Source organism: Perca flavescens, chromosome 22, assembly GCF_004354835.1.
Source record: "Perca flavescens isolate YP-PL-M2 chromosome 22, PFLA_1.0, whole genome shotgun sequence".
Taxonomy (NCBI): domain Eukaryota; kingdom Metazoa; phylum Chordata; class Actinopteri; order Perciformes; family Percidae; genus Perca; species Perca flavescens.
In genome coordinates this window covers 23596799-23620794 of record NC_041352.1, presented here as the reverse complement: position 1 = coordinate 23620794, position 23996 = coordinate 23596799, and the positions used below count along the sequence as shown (strand labels likewise).

The window sequence follows — 23996 nt, the reverse complement described above, 5'->3', positions numbered from 1 at the left end:
CAAAGGGGTTTTACTTAGTGTCTTCATTAATTCAACCAATCAGAGTGTCATCTCCCATTCCCTTTAAAAACCAGGCGCGTTTGTACCTTGGCGCATTATGATGGCGGATTTGCACCGTAATATTTTTATATGTAATAATTTGCATGTTTATGTGCTGCTGTGCTTCTTTGTGTGTGTGTGTGTTAAGCATAGTGTGGATGCACTGTGCATAAGCCTAGGCACATTTTACTAATTAAACTGTTAATTAACTGTTAAACTAACAATAAAATGCTATGCTAATGACCAGGTTAGACCAGTTTTTTGTTTATAGGGCCCCTCATGTCTCTAGCCCCTGCTGACTTCTCCCAGGACCATGTACTCTCCTCTCTCCCCACACCTGCCATCCTCAAACTGTCCACCAGATGCCCTTAGATTCTCCTGCCGGTCCCCTCCCACCTACACACCTGTTCCCACTTCCCCTCATCAGGCCTGCAGTCAGCCATTTTGCAGTCACCATTTTCCAAACGCTCCTTTGCTTGTCAAAGTTTTTCGTGCCTTGTGCCTTTGCTTTCTACAATCTTTAATCCGTCCGTTGCGATGATGCCAACAGCAGGTGCATGCTGGGTGTGCCTAACATGCTGAATACTAAAATGCTCATGGTGGATCTTCCAGGTGATTACTTTCATTGAGGATTTCCTGCTGTTTGTGACAAAATATCCCTGCTGTGACTGCAGAGAGGCTGAGTGGACTTGTTATACTGGCACCAGAGAGGCTGAGTGGACTGGTTATACTGGGACCAGAGGGGAGTCTAATACCTAACCAGGATTAGAAAAGTGTACTGAACAAAGTGGCCAAGGAGTGTATAAAACGGAGAGAATCAGCAAATGTTGACATTAGAGAAGCTGGAAGTAGCTGATATTTGCCATTTTTGCTTGATTAATCAACAAGAACAATAATTGAGTGCCAAAATAGTGGACTGGTTATACTGGGACCAGAGGAGAGGCTGAGTGGACTGGTTATACTGGGACCAGAGACTCTGAGTGGACTGGTTATACTGGGACCAGTGAGAGGCTGAGTGGACTGGTTATACTGGTACCAGAGGAGAGTCTGAGTGGACTTTTGCATTGGGAATGCAGAGCAGAGAAGCTGACCCTGGAGCAGACTGAGGTGCAGACACGTGAGTACAACAACACACTCCCTGTGATGCTTGGTAAAGAGCGTGCTGCTCTCTTTTGCCTGTAATGCAGCATGTGTGTTTGTGGCTGCAGCTGCTGTGGAGTTCGAACTGTTTCTTCATCTCTGTGTTGTTGCTTGTTGGTGAAGTTTTATTCTGCTGTTGATTCTATAAGAAGGGACAGGTTATTTAGCTCAGCATAATAATGCTTGTTGCACCCGCCGTGGTGTCCAATTGTTTGTTGTCGGCTATTTTCATCTAATTTATTTCTGGTTAATTCTTGTAAGGAAGTTTGGTCATGTGTATTTGATGATCAGTTGTATGCACAGGCTGCAAAATGCCATCTATAGACATGGAATTAATTTCTTGGTGTGGACATCAGGGCTCTGCGGTGCTATGTGTAGGCCTACATGTTGACATGTTAATAAACTGTATTTTGTAGCCTAAATGTTCTTTATTCAATAGTTCTATCGCATTATATTATATCATTCCCTTTTTTTAAATTTTTAACTGATTGACATTTTAGTCTTTTGTGCTTGCAAGGCTTGAATATTTTGAAATCCATTCATTATATATATATATATATATATATATATATATATATATATATATATATATATAAATAATGACTGAGCCTTTACACATGAGGTGCACGCTTAACCAGCTGAGCAATTAAAAAAATAAATAAAAAATCTTTAAATTAAGGCATCATTTTAGGGACTTAAAGGGAAAGTGAACTGCCTTTTTTAAATAACAAAATGTACCATAAATTGTTCAATACAATACTGTGAGTGTGAGTGAGAGAGAGAGAGAGACTGTCTGCAGGGTTGTTTGCTGTGTGTGTGCGTGTGTGTCGGACTGTGTGCCGACAGGGATCAGTCATGACTGGCATATTCACGGCTGGCAAGGATCTCCCTGAAGGATCTCTATTAATATCACTCCTCCACAGCTGTGTGTGTGTGTGACGTGCTTGTGTGTGTGTGTGTGTGTGTGTGTGTGTGTGTGTGTGTGTGTGTGTGTGTGTGTGTGTGTGTGTGTGTGACGTGCTTGTGTGTGTGTGACGTGCTTGTGTGTGTGTGTGTGTGAGTGTGTGTGTGTGAGACGTGCTTGTGTGGGTTCGTTTTATATCTCCCAGTCATGCTGCTGTTTGTAAAGGACAGAAAGATGTCCTCTCATGCTGCTGTATCTCAGCCCTTCACTGTCATCCTCATCTGATTTCCTCAGCTATCTGCTACCTGTGCTGTAACTCTTCTCATGCTCCAAACCAGAATTTAAAAAATAAAAAAATAAAAATCGCTTTTCACCGCCAGAATACAGTGCCAGCTCTGGGGATTTAACTGCACCAGTGGCTGACTGCTCTGATTCCCACTCTCTCTCCAGGAATGAGAGAATTGTCGGTTAATTGTCATCAGCGGAGCTCCTCGAGCATCAAAGAGTTTAAGAGCAGCGGTTCCCGATAGAGCTGCAACGATTAATTGATTTAATCGATGAGTTGTCTTAAGAGTCATTTAATTGATTTTGAGTCAAAATTCTCTGATTCCAGCTCATTAAATGTGTATATGTTCTAGTTTCATCCCTCCTGTGACAGTAAACTGTATCTTTTGAGTTGTGGACAAAACAAGACATTTGCGGACGCCATCTTGGGCTTTTTGGGAAACACAAACATGTTTTACCATTTTCTTACATTTTATAGACCAAACAACTAATTGATTAATCAAGAAAATAATAGTTATCGACAATGAAAATGCTTCACTTTTAGATGTGCAAATTACAGTTATGACACACACACACACACACACACACACACACACACACACACACACACACACACATTTCCCGTGCTGGGACAGCTGCGACGCGGTACAGCCTGTGCCATGTGAAACACTCGTTTACTGCCACAGTCGTTGATTCCTTCCGATGATTAATAGCCTAATCAAAGGCATTATGTCTAATTAGTTTATGAGAGGTGCAGTCTGGACAGTCAACCCACCACGCAACATCTGTTCCATTAGAGCACAAAACAATCTCTCCAATAACTGAGAGAAGTAAAAGTCCCCAGCTCATTGTCTCTGTGCGCGTTGGTGACCAGTTGCCGGATGTTTAAACTTATCAACATTATGATTGTTATTATGATGATGACCTCAGTATCAGCTGTCCAAACTGAGGAGCTTCACTTTTAGATGTGCAAATTACAGTTAAGGCGACACTTTACCTGTCAGCACACACACACACACACACACACACACACACACACACACACACACACACACACACACACACACGGTTTCTCAGTCATGTCTGCAGTTAAGTCATGTTGGGATGCCGCCCTCTGCCGGTGATCAGGTTACATTACAGCTACCGAGCCAGGAAAACCCAGTCAGCCAACTCATTTAATTGCGTTGCATCAATAAACCTTACATTGCATATCGTTTAATTTAGCAGACACTTTTATGCAACTTGCAATAAGTGCTTTCATCCACGATGGTTCAAACTCCGAACAGCAAGAATCACATAGAAGTACATTAGCTTCAAATAAGCCAAACTACAAAGTGCCACATGTAAGTGCAAATTGTTATTATTAAATTATTATAATATATCCTCTTTAATGGTGCAGGGGGAAGAGGTAATTTTATTCTGTGGTGGAAGATGTGTAGCCTTTCAGCTGTCCTGATGTCAATGGGGATCTTGAATTCAACCAATTGTAGTGTTCTGATTAACGTATGCTTTACTTGCATTACAACCTGTCCCAGCATGCATTGGGAGAACTGCAGGGAAACACTCAGGACATGAAGTTTGTTACGTAACACTCTCCAATCCACCTGGCTTTCGTGTGATTTGTTATCGGCTCTCATTTTAGTACGATATTGATGATGCATATTCTGAAATGGACTCGCATTAACTTTAATTTAAATACAGCTAGACAGCAGCCACATTGTTTTGTTATTGGCAGTTTCCAGATCAATATGATTGTTTTCATGAGGTCCATATTTCCTTGTCTTGACAACTTAGATATACTGTGCTCATGAATGAAACATTTTCGGGCAGCCAACACTTATGTTTGAGATTTCAGAGCCTCACAGCTGCAACTTGAACCCACCATGAGTCAGTAAAAGACGCTTGAAATGTTTTTTTTTCTTGTTTTTTTTTTAAACTGCATTTAGCATTTAGAAACTAACTTAACATAGACTATTTATTGTGATAGTTTACCTAGATAAGGGAGGTTTCCATTATCAGTTTTTATGCCATATCAAAAGAAATAGAATAATGATCTATAGTGATGTAAAGAATATGAGATTTTTGGGGCTTAATGTGCAAAAACACCAGTTTGGAAATAAATTACATTTTCCTGTAAAGCCTAAATACAAATAATACTGAACACTTTTTTTGGGCCACTAACACCAACTTATTACCACTAGTCTAACTTTTGAGTTAAGAAGCTAAAATTGTGAATTATTTTGACTAATTAACATCAGAGGAACTTTGTTGATGGATAACAGTGTTTATTTTAAACGCTATGACATTGAATAAAACTCAATGAAAGTAGTGATGATCCTTCCTTTTACTTGCGAAGAGCGTTGTATGGAACCATAGATGTTTTAGGGAAATTACCAAATTTCTGATATAGTAACTGGGTAAAGGACTTTTTTGGACTTTTAAAGTGTAGACTCTCACAATTTGCAAATATGTTTTTTAGTGAAGCCAAATGGGAAATTTAGTTTTAAATCTATTGGCTATAGGCCTAGGGTAAGGAACGGGACAGTAGGTTGAAAAAGGAGGAAAGCTATACAAATAAATTTAAATTAGCAGCTGGGACGGTGTTGTTTCCTCCTCTTCCTCACCTCACAGTGTTGTTGGCAGCGTCCGGGTCCCTCGCCGACACCGTCTTCACCACCGTCCCGATCTCGGCGTCCTCTGACAGCTCGATGAAATACGCCGTCGAGTCAAACAGCGGGGGCTCGTCCACGTCCTCCACGCTCACGTGCACAATGGTGACGTCCTGGAAGGGCCCGCGGTGGCGGAAGGCCGGGTCCAGTTTGGTGTTGGCGCCCTCCACCTTCAGAGTATAACTGGGCTTGCTCTCAAAGTTCAGTGGCTGGAGGGGGGAGGGGGAGACGCAGATAAGCATTATACAGAGGAAACCTTTTCATGGTTACTAAAACTTTTGGTAACATTTTACTTGAAGGTATCTACATAAGAGTCACATGACACTGTCATGAACACATGAACCCTAAACGTTTATGACTTGTTTATAATGTTTATGATACGTTCATGACAGTGTCATGTCACTCTAATGTAGATCCCTTCAAGTCAAGTGTAGCAGTTTCAAACTCAGGTTGACCGAATTTGGTTACACTTTACTTGAAGGTATCTACATAAGACTGACGCGACACTGTCACGTAAACGTTTATGACCTAACGCTTCTGTCATTAAGTGTGATTTGTTTTTTGTGGGTATTTGCTCTTTCAATCCTATATTTAACACTATTTTGTGAACCCAAAGACTTTGGTAAACTCATTTCGAGCACCGAAACAATTTAGTCAACACTTTAAGTTAAGGTTTGTTTTCAAGAGATTTGAGGAAATTTGAAATAAGCCAACGTCAACTTTTCAGCTTTAGCGCCAAATTATGTCTTTACAGTGCTCTAGAAAAAAATGTGGGCATCTCTATAATGAAAGCTGAGTTTTTGTTCTGAACATTGTGATATGGAACATGTGGAGATCAGTTATATGCAAATAACCTAAAAAGGTGACTTTAAGAAGATGTGTGAAAATGCCCTTAGAGCAGGGGTGTCAAACTCAAATTCACTAAGGGCCACATTGGAAATGAGAATCGCCGCCAGGGCCAGACATGTATGCTTTTATTTAATCAAAAAAGTCTTTGACCTTATGATTGCATGTCTCATATAATCTTCTCACTTACAGTTGACAGTCAAAATAAAGAAAAAATAAAGTCAGCAAAGAAGTTTGGTAGCCATCATAGAAAAAGCACCCAAAAAAAACAACGGAAAACGTAGCAAAAACTGCGCCAAAATCGTCCGATAAAGGTACAAAAAACTCGAAAAAAGTGACAAAAACTTTGAAAAAGCGGGAAAAAAAAAGTAGCTGGGTTGAAATGTTTTGTGAAGCCAAATTGATATGCGGGCCGGATCAAAATCTACGAGGGGCCGGATTTGGGCCGCGGGCCTTGAGTTTGACACATGTGCCTTTTTAGAGGGTTAAAGAAACATTGTTTCCGTCTGCGCTCTGGGTTTTCACTTGTTATTACACACAGGTCTGAATTACACACACATGCTCAGAACAACATTAGAACCTATACATACACTAATGGAGAGATGTCAGAGTGAGAGAGCTGCCCATGGAAAGGCGCTCCGAGCAATTGGGGGGTTCAGTGCCTTGCTCAAGGCAGTGCCCAGAAGGTGAACTGGCACCTCTCCAGCTACCAGTCCACCACCATACTTTGGTCCGATGGGGAGTTGGTCCCAACCCAACTCAGACTGAGCTACTGCCACCCACTGATGATGGACGTTATGGAAGGGAAGACTGGTGTTTTTTGCCAAAGGAAGAGAAACTTTAAAGTATCGATTTCTATTGCCAAATTTACCAAAAGACACTAAGAATTGAGAATTAGTTGTAGACAACACTTTAAAAGTTATGCAATGTTTGTCCCAAAATTAAATTGCCAGCTTTTTTTTAAGGGAGTTTAGTAACTTTATTGCTGTATGACCAAGTAGCCTTTTAGCTTTACAAACCCAGGCTGTTACTCCTTCTTTAATGAAATCTATCATAAATCATGAGTTTTATTAGTCAAACATACATATTTGCAGCCTCAAAGTAAAATAAATGCATGAACACATAATATAGAATCTGTGAAAGCATTTTGGTAAAATAAGACTTGTTTTCTGATTTATGATAAAAGGAATAATGGAGATAGTTATATCAACTTCCTATGACTTGTTACACAGCGGGAAATAGATTTCTATATTCAGGTAAAAAGGAGAGTTCTCTGCACTTCTGCAGACCACAACAATCCGGTGCAACCAAGGCAGGACACAACAGTATAAAATAGCAAACAACCGGTGCAACACAGACGTCTTCTTACTTGGTTTTATTTCTTAAGATGCATAACAGTGACTAACGTTTCGATGTAAGGTTACATCTTCATCAGAGATGTAACCTTACATCGAAACGTTAGTCACTGTTACGCACCTTAAGAAATAAAACCATCAAGTAAGAAGACATCGGTGTTGCACCGGCAATTATTTGCTATTTTAGATTTCTATATTCTGTGTACCCTTTTCACTGTGATGATGCCGAAAAGGTTGGTGGGGTCGGTGCTGATTTCAAAGGTGTCCCTCCCATCTCCATCGATGATGCTGTACTTCATCTCAGCGTTGACCCCGATGTCCCTGTCTTTCGCCCAGATACGACCCACCACTGAACCCACCGGAGCCGACTCTGGGATGCTCATCTGATACAGCCCTGAGGAAATCAATGAACAGGGTGATCATTTCTTTTTTTTCTTTTTTTCTTTTTTTTTTACATATCCACTAGAGGGAGCCAAACATCTTCCATCACCTTTATGGCCGCTCTCTCCTCTCAAAATCAGAGAAGGCTTAGAATACATGGCTCCATAAACGCCTCACAATTGGGTTATATACGGTCTCGTGGGTCGTATTCAATTTCATCTACCGTTCAACCTCAAAGAAGAGGTGACAGCTGCCCAATTTGTGGCGCTCCCCGCAGTCCACGGTGAAATGCCTGCACATTGTGCATGACAGAGGGGGATCCCTGAAGCTCTTCACAACCGATCAAAGTTCCATCGAAGTGATGGCGCTAATTGGTGGAGGAACCAGTGATGGAAGTGAAAGTGGGCGGGTGTTTTCTTTGTCTCGGAGCGAAGCCACCCTTCGGGCTCGGAAGAGATGACCACAGACAGCTAAGACAACCCCTGACCTCAGGAAGACGGTAATGACAGGAGCAGGAATGGGGATAATCAAAGAGACAGCATGGGGCGACTGGTGGCTGGGAGGGGAGGGGGAGGGAGGGTGGGAGGCAGCCACGGGGTAAATGGCCAGTGACTGGTGGCCAGTGGACAGAGGGAGAAGGGCAGAGGGGCTAACTGCTTGGATGCTGGAAAGAAATGAGGCTGATAGATGTAGAGATGTGTGGTCACAGGGGCTGATTCTCATCCTTACAGAACGTTAAACTCTCATTTTGGATATTGGCGTTCACGCCACAAGTCAAACGACAAGTCAAGCATCAGCCCCGAAACAAAACGGCGTAAATATAAGTTTACTTCCAGGTCATACAAAACTAGTTTCGCATTGCCAGACCTTCCTCCACAGCACCGCGGAGGAGGGTCTGGCTAGTCCACACAGCATTCCTGAACGGGAGAAAAAAACGTGCTCTGGTTTATTGTCATTTCTTGAAACCAATCCCAATCGTCTTGGGCGCAACAACGGCCCCTCTGCAGAATAGCCTCGGGAAGGAACTTGTTTTGGTGTACGTTCAAAAGTTGTTTTAGTCGTGCAACAGAAAACTCGGATTGGACAGATATCGGATCAGGTTTTGGAATTGGATCGGAATCGGATCAGGTATCGGAGTTGGTATCGGGAAGCAAAAAGTGGTATCGGACCATCTCCGCTACACTGTTGAGAGAAAGTATCTAAAATGTTAGAATTTCAGCTGTAAGAGTGTCAGGAGGGATTAGAGAAGGGTGATGTGGGTTCGAGGAGAGAGAGAGAGAGAGAGAGAGAGAGAGAGAGAGAGAGAGAGAGAGAGAGAGAGAGAGAGAGAGAGAGAGAGAGAGAGAGAGAGAGAGAGAGAGGTGTAAGGAACCGTTGTCTCAGTCTCTTACTCTGGTCAAACATGGGCGGGTTGTCATTGACGTCGCCGAGCGTGATGTTGACAGTGGTGGTACCAGCGAGCCCCCCCAGCTGTCCGCCCATGTCCTTTGCCTGGATGACCACAGTGTAGTTTTCTCTGGTCTCCCGGTCCATGTCTGCCAGGGACACACGGACCATGCCTGAGGAGGGAGAGAGGGAGAGAGAGAGAGAGGGGGGGTGGGGTGGGGGGTACGAAAGGCCAAGAGGTGAATTAAAGTTCAGCTCCAGAGAGCTGGTGACACAGATTAGGGTCATGTGTCCACACGATGCTGTCCTGGAATGTCAGTGCTCTCAATGGAGCGGAAAAGAGGCTGCACAAGTGATTTATAATTAAACGTGTCATTCTATTCCATTAGTAATGATTTTAATCACATACAACTGAACCAGACAATATGGTTTAAACCCAACTTAACAGGCTGCAATAGATAAACCGCTAATGCAATGGGATTCTTTTCCCCCACAAGAAGTGATAAATGGAGACTTAAGAGGTAAAATATACTTGTGTTTTACTCTTGAATGAGTGTTATGGGACGTCAGCTGCATTAACTACTGTTATGTTTTGCATCTCTAAGATTTCCTGAATGTCATGTGTTTTATCACACCTTAAGCTACTTTTTTTTTTGCCCAACATACCACCCCTGTCGTTCCCATACAACGAACACACAAACAGCGGTGTCTGATGTCTCTGTCTCGGTGTTTAGGTAGGGTCTGGCTAGTCCACACAGCTTTCCGGGTTGGGAGAAAAACGTGCTCTGGGTTATTGGCATTTCTTTAAACCAATCACAAGCGTCTTGGGCGGCACTAAGCACCGGACGGAGCCACGGTGAGGCTGCAAAATCACCTCGGGAAGGAACTTGTTTTGGTGTACGTTCAAAGGTTGTTTTAGTTGTGCAACAGAAAACTCCGATTGGACAGATAGTCTAGCTGTCTGGATTTACCCTGCAGAGTTCTGAGGAGCAGTTAACCATAGTCCTCAGAAATCCAACGGAGTTTAAAATTACAACGGAAAGAAAGAAGAAGATAGCAGACATCCAGTCGAAATGAGGGCCATCCGGCGCAATTTCCAGGGGCACCTGAACAATCGCGGAAAGTAAACATCGTCGATATAGTCTACAACAAAAGTAACCAGGACAAAATAAGTTTCCCACAAACGTGATTGAGAATGCAGTTTTGTTGCATGGGAATGTCCTTTTTTACAAGACGGGCTGCACATCAAGTTAGGTTATTAGGGCAATTATCTTGCTCCAGGACACTTTTTAAAATTTTTCGGGATAATATGTGATATTCCAGGGTCAAAATAGCAGCATTTTTGCAGGTAAAACCTCGATTATATATCAGTAATCAAGTTAACATGGTTTAACCTGTGCATGTGTGCATGACAAAGGTACATGCTTGGCATCCAAAATAAGTAAATCCAAACTTTGACTGAAACTGACAGTGACAATAAACTGAAGGCTACAGCTTGTAAAAGACTACAATAAGTTGGTATTCGTGGTTTGGACAGTTGATGTGTGAAATTCAGGCAGTTTCAGTGAAAACTGAACACTCATGTAACCTGCATTAACCTGCTGCTTAACTTTCAAGGCTGTGTGATTTCACTTTGCCCTGTTGTCCAGATCCCATCTGTACACTTATTATCAACAGTCTATATATGGATGCGTTTGGTAATAATAGACAGTTTTCCCCGATGCAACAGACTCCCACCAAGGTTTGTGCTGAGGAGTAAGAACAGTGAGTGCCTGTGTGGGTTTGAGCTATATGTGTTAAAGGTTTTACATTGTGTTTGCACCAATAAAAGCCTCTGTGCGGTGCTTAAAGCCCAGTCAGGGAGGCTGATTGATAGCTGTAGAGCTACTTGTGTTCCACTGACGGATGGCCCTACAGCAGCAGCAGCAGCAGCAGTCTGGCCGGCCGGCTGCTGATGGGCAGCGGAGCCTGAGAGGTTTGGCAACAGATTTTCTGTGCTGACAAACAAGGAAATGAGGCAGCTGTGGTAAAGAATGGCCACTGCCTCTCTGCTTTTAGGAATCTAATGGATTTATTGAAGTGCTAGTTTGAGTTATGAATGCTGTAATGTGCTGTAGTTACATATTACAACTTGAGGAGTTTTGGCTCCGTATTTACAAGTTTTGTATACTTTATTTTCATCGCTGCCAACTTGCTTGTGATTATATTACACCCATATGTGACCGGTTGAGTATTTTATATTAATACTATAATTAATAATAATAATTAATAATTATTATAAGAAAGAGTTCAGTTCAGGAAATACACTTCACTTTCCTGTTGAGAGTTAGATGAGAAGATTGACACCACTCGCATGTATGTGCGTTAAGTATGGAGCCAGAGACAGGAAGTGATTAGCATAGCTTAGCACAAAGACTGGAAGCAGGGGGAAACTCTGAGCTTGGCTTTTTTCATGATTAAAAAAACAGGTTAAACAAACAAGATACACCTTGTAAACTATTAAGCTCTGTTCCCCCTGCTTCCAGTATTTGAGCTAAGCTAAGCTAATCACTTCCTGTCTCTAGCTCCATACTTAGACCATTGGTGTCCCACTCCCCTCACTCCTGGACATTTTACCAAACCCGCCTCACCCGCAAAGCAGCCAGCGTTGTGGGTGACAACAGCCACCCCTCAAACAGCCTTTCTGCCATCTGGGAGAAGGTACCGGAGCATCCGAGCCTGTTCCACCATACTGGCGAACCGCTTCATTCCCCGGGCTGTCAGGAAGCTCAACACCCTCCCCTCTCTCCCTCCCCTCCGCCCCCGAGAACTCTAAACCCCCCCTCCCAATCAGGATCAGCACCAGCTACTTTATAATAAAGACATTCAGGAACTCTTCCTTTTTATATTGCACATTTCAATATCTTTAGTTTTCCATACTGTTTGATTTTAGAATTTATTACTGCATTGTACATATCTTTTTAATAGTATATATAACGTATCTTTCTTTATCTCATTTGTATACATTTCTTTTTTTTTTATATATTATACTTGTACATGTGAAATGGATTTTCAATTGCTTTATGTCTGGCACATATTGCAGAATTAACAATAAAGTTGACTTGACTTCCTGTCTTTATGCTAAGCTAGGCTTAATTGCCTGCTGGTTCCGGCTTAGCATAGAGAAATGAGAGTAGTATTAATCTTCTTATCTAACTCTTGACAAGAAAGCAAATAAGCTGAATGATATGTTAATATGATGTGAATCACCATAGCATTGTTTGCTAAATAAATGGCAGCAACGGACTAAAACATTCAAAATCATAGTCATAGTATTTTTAAGGGTTTAACCCTCTGAGGACTAAAGACACATCAGCGAGTCCAAGCGATGTTTGACAACACTCATGTTCAAAATTTACTATTTTATTCATATATTACGCCACTTTTGTGAACCCAAGACTTTTGTAAACTCATTTGAAGCACCAAAAAAATTTAGTCTAGGTATGTTTTCACAACAGATTTGAGAAATATTTCCGCTTTAGGGGCGAATTATCTCTTTTTATACGTTGCCCTGGAACAATTTTGGGTGACACTATCCAGAAAGCTGAGTTTGTTGTGAACATTTTGATATGAAACGCATGGGGATCAGGTTATATGCGAACGCCTTCCTTGAACCACTCGATCAGTTGTCTACGACAGCCTGCCCGTCTCACTCTCTCCTAATTCCCAATCAGAGAAGTCACACTTTGAGTTTAGCACTTCTTTTTATGTCTGGTGCCAGGCATTTGAGTTATCGCAAGTTGCAACAAAAGTGACGTGTTTCAGACAAGTTTTCGGCAGTCTCGTAGCAACAACGGGAGCCATGCTGAGCTTCCCACATTCAGAGCCGGTTGGTATACACAGGGGCTTAGAGTGTGGGCTGCTAACATCCGTCTCTGGAGCTTACGGCGTGATACAGTGTTAGAAACGAGGTGGGGAATTAGCAGTAGTTGTCAGGAGATTGTTTAGTAAATCCTGACTTGTCGGTGGTAGTTTTGTCGAATTTATCAGGTCATCTAACATCATTCATACTTATTACAAATTCATGTGGAGCTCATAAAATAGTTACAGTGGCTGCTGAAATTTGAAATCCATCAGGCGCTACATGTAATGGATCAAAACGCCAGTTTCCGTGGTTACGGAGTGTTTTTTTTTTTTTTCTTTAGAAGGCAGCGTGTGTGAAGTCGTACCAGTCTTGGCGTCCACTGAGAAGTAAGGCTGGCCCTCCAGGATGCTGTAGACCACACGAGCGCTGTTGCCATACGTGGGGTCATCGGCATCTGTGGCGGTCAGCTGGATCACAGATGTTCCTGAGTGAATACGGAAGCAAAGGTGAGGAGGAGATGCCAATATCAACATATCAATCAAAAGAAATAATTCTGGGTGGAGTTTTTCCATCTGTGGCTGGAGCAGCTCCAGGAATTAACTATGCTTATTTACTTCAAAGTAACCACAAAACGTGGGTTCATGAGTAGTGAATGAAGCTAGATGGAGGTGGGCCTGTAAGAACAAACAATGACTCTGCGGGGCTGTTATGTACTTTTGCAGCTGCTCCCTTAACGGCAAACACCGCAGACATGCACGCAACAGTTTAGTTTCAGTCTCCATCCATGTGTCTAACTTCCATCTCCACCTTACCTATTAGGGCTGGGACGATATATGTTTTTGTACCGATTCGATTCTTTCATGATTCATGGGTGCCGATACGGTTTGTATTGCAATTTTCATTCATTACAATGCTAGAAGTATTGAGTATTGCGCTTTTCTTTCTTTAACAAAAACTAAAGTTGAATTACACACTTCTAGGGACAATATGTCATGAGACAGTTCTAGAAATTGTTTTCTAAAATGAATGCACATCAATTCAGTCAGTCACAAATTTAATTAATTTGTAAAGCATTTCATTACATGTATTTTCAGCATTTTCTGCTTTCAGTCTGTTTTGCTGGAAACAGATATGATGTCGCTGTTGGCGTATACCGTATAAATGGAAAATATTTAGGTGAACCATTAAAAAAAATAATAGAAAATTTCGATTCTGGGGCACCCTCGTAGCTCACCCGGTAGACTGTATGCCCCATGTAGAAAGGCTCAGTCCTTGCCGGAGCTGCCACAGGTCCGAATCGAACCCGTGGCCCTTTGCTGCATGCCATCCCCCTCTCTCATCCACTTTCCTGCCTAAATCTGTCCTATCAAATAAAGGCAATAAAAGCCCCAAAAAGTAATTCTTAAAAAAATAAAGATTGATTCTAGATAAAAGAATTGTTTTTTTAAATCGTCACAAAAAAAATCACCTTGCATATGTCAAAATAATAACGCCCCCACCCCTATTACCTATGTTGGACATTTCGGGTACAGACGCCTGGTAGGGCCCATCCAGAAACCTTGGCTCGTTGTCGTTGATGTCCTGAATCTTGACGATGAACTCGGACTCGGGCTCCAGAGGCCTGTCCGTCAGGCGGTTGAGGGCCTGGGCACGGAGAGCGTACTGGGCCTTCACCTCCCGGTCCAGCCTCTGAATGGCGTGGATGTCCCCCGTGCTGTCGTCGATGGTGAAGGTGGTGCCCGCGCCCTCGCCCGTCAGGATGTACTTAATGGAGCCGTCGCCTTTATCCATGTCTGAGTGGAGCTGCGGAGATGTTCACACACAAAAACGTTTTATCCCTCAATACCTTGCCTACCTTTTCTTTTTGTTATTTTTAGAGACACCTCAAGGCTTTTGGAATAGGGCTGCATAATGAATCGCAGTTTATCAAAATTGCAATATGGACTAGTGGAGTATCCAAATGGCAGGGGGCATGTAATAATTGTTAAAGGCAAGTCCTATCCTACAGACTAAAGAAAAAAACTTTTCATTCCCTCCAATATGGTGAATCATATTGCAATTGCAATTTCAATCAAAATATTCGCAGTTAGATATTTTCCTCCTATCGTGCAGCCCTATTTTGGAAGTAAAATGGGACAGCTCAAAGTGCTCAAATCCTTTCCCAAACTGCTGGTGCCTTCATAACAATAATTCAAAAGTGGTCTCAAACATCACAAATGTGTCAACAAAGCGTCCGGTAGGTGTAACAGTGATCACAAGTTGAACCAACAGGAATATAACATGCATGGTGCAGTCCAGAAGTATTAGGACAGCTTGATTTTTTTTTTTGAGGACATTTTATTAGGTCACATCCCCTAATTTTAGAACAATGCAGCAGCACAGTGATCGGAAACATACAGACAAAACAACCAGTGGAAAGTTCAAAGTCTATCGCATCAGATCAGGTCCAAGTGAACATGTGTTGTGTAATTCGGGCCCGGTAGAGCATAACACCAAGGGCCCTCTGTATTTGGAGTTGTCTTGGAATTGTAGGCATTTAGAGCCCTATTTTAACGATCTAAGCGCACGGCATGAAGTGCATGGCGTGTTGACTTTAGACCAGGTTTTTGATCACTTCCCGCTGCCTCAAGATAGCAATACACCAAGAATTCACCTGAACACACCTCGCTGTAAGACCAGCACGCCCATGGGCGCATGCTAATTTGCTATTTTAAACGACGTGGGCGCTGGACGGTCTTAAAATAGCGAAGACACTTGCGCCGCGCAGGCTGCAAGTGTCGGCTGATTTCTGTAGTCAGTCAACAAAAAATGAATCTACAATTGTATTTGACAACAGAAATGCAAAGCAATATTTGTTTGCAGTGTCTTCAGTGTGAGGCTGCTGCCTTTCTCTGATTTATATCATTGTCAATTGAATATCTTTGGACAGTTGGTTAGGAAAAATAAGAAATTTGAAGACCTCGGAAAGCTACGTGACGGGTTAATCATTAAGGAAATAATTCTCTAATGACTTTCTGTACCCCAATACTGGGGGTATAAAACAGGCTACAATTCCTACTTCCTGACCATCTGATGTGGATATAAATAACCTAAAATGAAAGCTGAGAGTCACCACTAGCCTCCATATAGCAACTGTTTCAATCAACTGTGCTGGAGTACCGAACAAACACAATGTGTCTCAGACCTTATACTCTCTATTCAATCAACGTGCTACAATCCGGAACTCCTGTTTCAAAATTGAAGCAACAGTATAACTTTTCCTGCTTCGGTCCCCCTACAGGTTGAAACGGAATTGTCAATTACATTACATTGTGCAAGTTTGCCACATCGGGTCACCTCGGGTCTGTAGTTCGAATAAACTGGACAATGTAATGTAATGGACAATTTCGTTTTCAACCTGTAGGGGGACCGAAGCGGGAAAAGTTACATAGTGTTGCTTTAAATTCCTTTTCAATGTAATGTCTACTTATTTTTTTATTCAGTCTGCTAAATTGCACAAAAGTACAAACACATGACAATATTAATAATAATGTAGCGCTTTTCATGGTACTTAAAGACACTTTACAGTAAAACCAGCACACGGCAACCTCACATTAATAACAGACAAGCAATAAAACCAGCACATAAAACAAGCATATTAAAAGCTGTTAGAAAAATTACAATCCATACTTTTTCTCTTATTTATTAAACTGTTTGCATAGAATAATATTATACTGATTACTATTTCCTTTTGGCAAAATGAACATTGATATAACTTCCTGTTGTAACTATTATTTGATGATTATGAATTGTCTGTGGAAATCTAAATCTAATCTGAAGAGGTGTGTTTTGATTAGTGTTTTGAATGGGTCCAGATCAGTACAGTCACGGATGTGTGTGGTGATGGAGTTCCAGAGGGAGGGGGGCTGTCAACATATTGTCAACATAGGATTCATTATTGAAACATGATTCCTTATTCAATCATTGTACCAGTAAATGAATAACTCTAGACCTCCACGGGTGGTGTGTGGTTATATGGAGGCCTTAGCGCCGGAGCTGTAAGTAGACATCTAATCACAGCATACAGTCTTGTTTGTTGCCATGGGCCCTGCAGTGCAATCAGAAGCCTTTTGTGGCCTGTAAGTGCCAACGGCAGCCTGTTGATGTGCAATCACTCCTTACTCTGTACTTAAAGGGTCTCTGCGTATGATGAGTACTACTACCATCACACTGGAAGCGTGAAATTAAACGCCCCTCTTGACATCTGTCTGGTATATAATCAACAGGGGTGCGTACAGCACTGATACCTCCCCCCCGGCTGACTTTAAAAACACTTTTTTGAAGACCCTAGCTTTGGCCTGAAATGACCAAGCTGAGGTCGTCGAACTGCTAAAAGTTTGCAGCTACAGCACTCGTTGTTGTTGTTGTTGTTATGCCGGTTGACAGTTCAGCAGCAATCTTTTACAATACCCTTCGCTCTCCGAGCAGCCAGGCAATACGTCTTTTCCTATCTCTTCGGACAACGTGCCCACCTGCACTGTCTCTTGAAAAAGTGCCGCCCGGCAGAGCTCGGCCCAGAATATATTTTTTAATCAACACCCCATTGTTGGCTTCAGCCGCGTGTCTCGTGGTGATATATCTCTGGCCAGTGCCTTCCCTCTCCGCCTCATCCACCTTCTCCTGCACTGATCTTTCCTCTCCACTCAAACCTATGAAAAGAATTTGACACTCGGGCTATCAATTACCTGCTCCGCCTCAGCCCCGGCCCGAAGCCCAAAACATCCGACATCCCCACGCCTCTGAATACTAAGCTGCTCAACAGAGGAGTGGCAAGGTAGGCAGAGCTGAGGGGAAAAAAAACTAACACCTACAGCACTTTCTTCTCCTGCTTTGTCACATGCTACAATGCCTTTCTGCCATGAGCAGCTCACTGGGAAGCAGACCGGCTTGTTAGAATCACTTATTTCATTCAGCTTGAAAAAAATGAGGGTGGGCGGCTTGAAAAGAATCGGTGAAGAAAATGTAAATGGAAAAGAAGAAGATGGAAGTGAATGCTACAGCGCCTGTTAGCAGATACAGTTCTTTATGCTACAGCACTTGGGGTACCCTCTCAGGACTTGTTACTCTTCTATCTTGTCGGCTGCGGCGAACATGATTTTTTTTTGGAATCTGGATTTTTCCCCGGTATTCCCGAGCGGTGGAGGGGAAGTTATTCCAGAACACTAATTAGCCAGGTTTGCATAATTTCCAAAGGGACGTTTTTGAAGCATGAGTGGGGCTACTACTGAGGCAACGGCAAATGCAATCAAAGGTCTGGAATCTGTTTTTAAGATCAGGGCAGCAAATTTTTTTGGAGAGGGCAACAGGGAGATCTCCCATCCAAGTTCTGACAGAATGCTCTGCAGGAATTTATTTACTTAAGTTCCATTTTCAATTTGCTATCTGAATCAAAAAACATAACCTACTTGGCGGAGGTAATTACGCGTTATTATGAGCCCGATTGGTTGGTTGAGGTTAGGCCTTGACCTCGAGTGGTTAACGTCAGGACCATTGGTCAGGGGATTGGACCTGGAAAAATTGGGTTCCAATACCTTGCGCAAGCATGTATGCCTGGCCAATTCTAGCGCTTGAATGCTACGCAGGGCGGGTCCTGCCAAGAAACCACGTGGGATTCATAATAGGTCGCAAGCATTGTTCATATTACATAGCCATATTTATTCTGCTCTTATAACACTGCAATATATGTATTGTCCTGTCTATGCACCACCTGTCTATATGTTGTTTATCACATTGTACTTTTCTGCTTTTTTTGCACTTCTGGTTAGACGCAAACTGCATTTGGTTGTCTTTGTACTTGTACTCTGCACAATGACAATAAAGTTGAATCTAATCTAAGAAATCCGACAATATAGCATATGAAGTGCAATACCTCATTGTTTCATCAATGCTGAAATGTGCCACTGACAATATTTCATCTGCATTTTACTCACTTTAATGTTCATCTATTGTGTGGCTAGAAAACCAGAGCAAATGAATGTAACTCATTTAGTGACAAAAACAGTACTGGAATACTTAAAATGAATAATTTTCTAAAAATAATCATTCTTCAAAAGTGACAGTTTTCCACTTATGGTGATAATGAAAAAGTAATAAGATTAAAAAAGAAACGCATTATGTCATTATACTTCTGAGCACAATAGGATGAAAGAATATTTTCTTTCATTTTTGCAGGCTTATAAAGCTTCAACAAAAGCCGCTTTTTCTTTCAGCGACCTAATGGATATTTTCATTGCAGGTTGCGAGATTGTTGTGTCTCCTTGCTGATGATGACTGGCCTTACAACTATTGATCAAATGTGCAATTCGCTTTAGCGACTGAGCGATCAAAGTGCTCCTTTGTGCGTATCCAGCGTCTGCTCTTTTCAGAGCATGTCAGTTGCGTTGCAGACGTGCTGTCCAGTTCTGTGGAACGGGGGGGGGCGACTGAGTGAAGCCTCGGTTCGAGTCAATTAACTCAATCACTGCTGTCTGGCTCTGGTTCAAAGTGCATCCAGGGATTAAATTGGAAATCTTATTTATTTATTTTTATGAATTATTTTTTTTTTTTTTTTTTTTTTTTTTTTTTGCAGTGGTTGAAGTTTGCCTCTGCCCACCCGTGATCTTCTTCTTTGCGTTCATGCGCTCTGCTCCAGCCGGGTAGCAGACGACCTCCAGGCTGCTTAGCTCCCCTATAGATCTGTTAGTTTGCCCTGTTTGAAAGTTACTGGTTGGAATCTCTTTGAAACGCCTACACTGAGGCACCCTTATGTACACCAAGTGGAAAGTGCATTAAAAGTTGATCCCCTACCAGCGCAGGAACCTCTATGCTATCAACCCGTTCTCACTCCCAACTCTCCCAATACCGACGCTTGGTCGGTGGCTCTCAGCGTCGGATACAACCCAAAAATCACCCTTTAGCGTCTGTATGGAACACACCGAGCAGAGCAGCAGCTCCACCGTAGCGCTGTGAGATGACCACGTATGAAGAGCGACAACGGTAGCGAGTATTGTGAAAGACCGAAAATCCACTTAAGGAGGTTGGTTGGAGACCGAGGTTTGTGTCCCCTTCTTGTCCCCTGTGTCACCGGAACGTACGTTTTGACCCAAAGCGTCAAAAAGTGACGCCAAGCGTTCCGACCAAGCACGTCTAAAGCGATATTTACATTACTACGTTTTGTTTAAAAAAAAAAAAACGAATATCTTTTGCTATGTTTACACCTTGCATTCACACTGCTCTGGCGTTTCAGAGACCCTAAACCGCAAAAATTTTAAAACCCTTCTGACCCCGTTTTTTTGGTTTCAAATCTGCGGGGTTGTGTTGCATTCTCAATGGTCGCAAATGGAGACCATTGGCAACACCAACGCAGACGCCAATGTTTCGCTGCCCGATTGGGTCATGACGTCTCGGCAACTACCAGCTACGGGCGGAGTATACATATACATATATATATGCTGCCTCCTGTTTATGCCCAGTATACGAGAATGTTCGTGAGATATGCGGTTTGGGCGTGATAGTTTAATTGGAGGTTAGTTCTTCTACTACTGGAGCTAAAAACACTTGTGTGCACGGAGATCGGTTTTGGCTCAAAACTCTGCTTAAAAACCAAAATGAAGCCAAAGGGCTAGACCGTAACAGAGACTTTTTTTTTGCGTCGGTAACCAACCCCAAAGGCACCTGACCAAGCGTCGCTTTTTGACGCTCTGGGAGTGAGAATATGCTACACATTTTCTGTGTGTGCATATGTGTGTTCATACAGTACCGCATGTAGGCAACACTGACCTTTCCGATATAAAGTGGTTCCAGTCCAGTGTACTCCTCCAGGACAAAGAACTGGTTCCACACCCAGCCTCTCTTCACCCTCTGCAGCAGTGCTGAGCTGCCTGCAGATTCCTCCTCTGCGCGTTTTCCCAGAAGGCCGTGGGGCAGAAGGGCCAAAATGCAGAGGGCCACAGGGAGCAAGGCGCTGGTAACTGCTGGAAAATGCAATTGGTCTCCCATTGTCAAGCACAGAGTAGTATTTATAAAGACTGTTCCCTTCTTTCTTCACGAGTGCAGTTGTTTTTCCAGGTGCTACTGTTGGCGTCCTGGAAGAGAAAAGAAGAAGACAGATTAGTCTCAGATTTGTCCTTTTGGACACGGTCATCCTATTTCGCATAGTGAGCCCCAGTCTGTGTTGCACTGTGGGATACCTGCACACGACACACATCCCCAGTCTTTTCTCCTGTCTTCATATTAGCCCTCTACTGCTGAGTTTTTGTTCAGTTATGAGTCTTATCACAGCTGAATGAGCGGGCTCTTCCTATGTTGCCACTGAGGCCATATGGAGGAGGTTATATCAGAGAAGACAACAGCGGAATCAATAGGTATGCCACAAAACATTCATGTCATGCTGCTTCTTACTTGTAGATGAGACGGACAGACAGACGGACTCGTTCTATTTTAGTTAGATAATTGGTGGTAGGGGGGACCACCAATTATCTAACTAAAATCGAACGAGTCTGTCTGTCTCATCGACTTCACACCAGGCGCGTGGATTGCTCAGGGGCCTAGGGCACTGTTGAGTGCGAGCTCTTGAGATCTATGTTATGTTAAGTGTATTTAGAGGGGACCCCTAACTGTTACACCACCAAATGGCATGCTGGGTACCTCTTACTTTCCGTCCCCTGCTATAATTCATTCAAAAACAGATGAAGAAAGAGAGACCGGAGATGTGACATTGTAGCAAACCTTTTAACATCACTGATGTAATGATATATAAAATGAACACTTTTGTTACCAGAAATAGCCTGGTCCCAAATAGCTAGCTGTTACCAAATGACTCATATGCTCTAGCATTGCTAGGGGACACAACTGTGTCAGGGCAGGTGCATTGCGTGGTGTCGAGGTGTGAAGTTGTTTCTTTTGTTCGAGAAAGCTGCAAGCATCCATACCGGAGGCCAAGAAATAGGCTCGTCCCTAACAGGCACTGCACAATAAAGAAGAAGACTGGGGATGTAATCGGTGGTATGTCACTGTAAAGTCCCCCAGTGAGGCAATTGGCTTCGGTTGGAATAATTTGTGGTTTTACTGGGAGTTACGCACAGCCACGACGACCTGGGAATCTTGTTGCCACCATTAGTTAGCTTTAAAAGTGTTAATGGGCGTATTTTTAAACTTTAGCGACATCCGAGGTTTCCCCCCTGCTTCCAGTCTTTATGCTAAGCTAGGCTAATAACCCACAACCTCCATATTTATCACAGACATAGGAGTCGTAGCAATCTTCTTATCAAACCTTTCGCAAGAAAACAAATAAGTATAATTCCAAAAATGTTGATTATTTCCTAGGTATAGATACGTGACAAAATCATGCATCAATTCCCATTTCCTGTTACTGAAATTCCAGAAACTTCAGACTCTTTCCCCTCCAGCTCGAGACAATCAGGCATTTCACAAAAAGAAAAAAGGAACAAGTGAAATCACAGTCTTTCCCTTCCTTCCTTCCTTCCATCTCTTCCTGTCATGAGAGGCAAGCTCCTTCACACCTCCTGTAAAAGGCCCAGGGGTGCGATGTTCTGAGATTGTAGTGTTTCTGTTAACACCCTCACTCACACCATGTTCTACAAGTTCCCTTCAGCTCTGCACACCGCTCATTACATCAGTTTTTTCTTTTTTCTCTGTATTTCAGGTCTTTGAAGGCCTCAATGGGTTTTCCTAGAGGTTGGATTTCATGCCTCTAAATACTATCTCCCGCTGCATCGCTCGTTTTTTAATACGAACATCATAGGAATCTTTAAGTTCAGCGAGGTCAAGTCCGAGAACGTCTTACAGGAGATGCTTTTTGAGGTTACTCATCGATCTTTTCACATGCAGCGCACGGCACCTACGCTCCCTCTTTCCATCTGCATCTTTTTTTTTTTTTTTTTATGTATTCGGAAGACGGCTGCATCTGCCCGCTCCTTCATTAACGAGCTCGGGGGTGGGGCAAAATAGGCGGCTTAATGGTGAAAAGGCAGCGAAAATGCAAAAAAAGACTGTGGGGGGGAAGTGAAAGAAAAGCAGAGAGGCTGTTAGCAGGGGGAGGAGGGAAGTTTGGGGCTGGAAATAAAAAAAAAAAAAACGGCGGAAGAAAGAGACTCATGGGCTGACTCCATTATGCTTTGTAAGAGAGAGAGGGAGAGTGCATTGTACCGCTGTAGACTCTCTCTGAATTGCCAAACTCAGTTAATCATTGTTGAAGAGGCACAAAAGGCAGCGAAGGGTGGGAGGCGTGGCTGCATTATCAGTGGAAGGCTGGGCGGTGTGTGTGTGTGTGTGTGTTTGCGTGCGTGTGTGTGTGTGTTTCTGGGCCACCTCTGCTGCTTGGCAGGACGGGTGACACTTGACCTCGCTGCTCCCCCTCTTTTCTGTCCATTCAAGCTGCCTGGTTGCCATTATGAAGTAAAATTAGCTCCCTGTTCTCCTGATCTCCCCTCTCAGCTCCGCCCCCTCCCAAAGGTCACAGCTTGCACCCAAGCATTTTGCTCCATTTTGTCGTCCCTAATGAGGTGACATGTTACGCGATTGTGTTGGCAAAACATTTCACACATCTTTTCTTATGGCACCTCACTTGTTTAAAGAGACGGCAGCTGGTGTTTGCCACACAAGCTGTGTGAGTGGATGGGACGGGGGGGGAGATGGAGGGATGTGGAAGGTGGCGGTGAAGGAGCAATCATGTGACTAAGCTCAAGGCCAAGACTTCAGGTATTTTCCCACTGGGCTGAAACTTTCTTCTCCGGTATGAAATCTGTCTTGGTATGCAAAAGAAAATCACACATTGTCGAGTTGTTAGTGTGACAACGGTAAAAGAAAAATTAAGTCGAAAGAAGAAAAAGGAACATCCGATTCATTTTACGTTCTGAAAAAAGCAAGAGACCCTCTGAAAGGAAAGGTGTTTGCTCGAGAGGGAAGAAGGGATTGAGTGACGGCAGAAGAGACGAGGATTGTCAGGGGGAGCAGCTGGTGTGACAAAATGATGGGCCATATTGTTGTATTATCTTAATCCAAGTCCTCCTGCTGCTCCATTTACTGCAGACTACATCAAACTGCTCCTACAGCGGCGAGAGAGGCGTTTTCTTCCAATGGAGGAAAACCAACCCGGAAACAACTGCTCC

At 42.9% G+C, this 23996-nt stretch overlaps 1 protein-coding gene and 1 long non-coding RNA gene across 2 annotated transcripts in view; one reads left to right on the top strand and one right to left on the bottom strand.

Moving 5' to 3' along the window:
* LOC114549528 (cadherin-20) overlaps nt 1-20907 on the bottom strand; it is a 31021-nt gene extending 10114 nt beyond the window's left edge. Inside the window, exons 1-6 of the mRNA XM_028569870.1 lie at nt 20647-20907; nt 14358-14652; nt 13214-13333; nt 9011-9178; nt 7445-7632; nt 4993-5246 (exon numbers count right to left, since the gene is read on the bottom strand). Of these exons, the coding sequence (XP_028425671.1) occupies nt 4993-5246; nt 7445-7632; nt 9011-9178; nt 13214-13333; nt 14358-14652; nt 20647-20865 (1244 nt within the window). The 5' untranslated portion in view covers nt 20866-20907. The remainder of the gene's footprint in view (nt 1-4992; nt 5247-7444; nt 7633-9010; nt 9179-13213; nt 13334-14357; nt 14653-20646) is intronic.
* On the top strand, nt 480-23984 carry LOC114549529 (uncharacterized). Its single transcript, XR_003691560.1, has 3 exons — nt 480-1156; nt 13190-13355; nt 23917-23984. It is a non-coding gene; the product is annotated as an uncharacterized LOC114549529 (long non-coding RNA).
* Nucleotides 23985-23996: the final 12 nt, after the last annotated feature.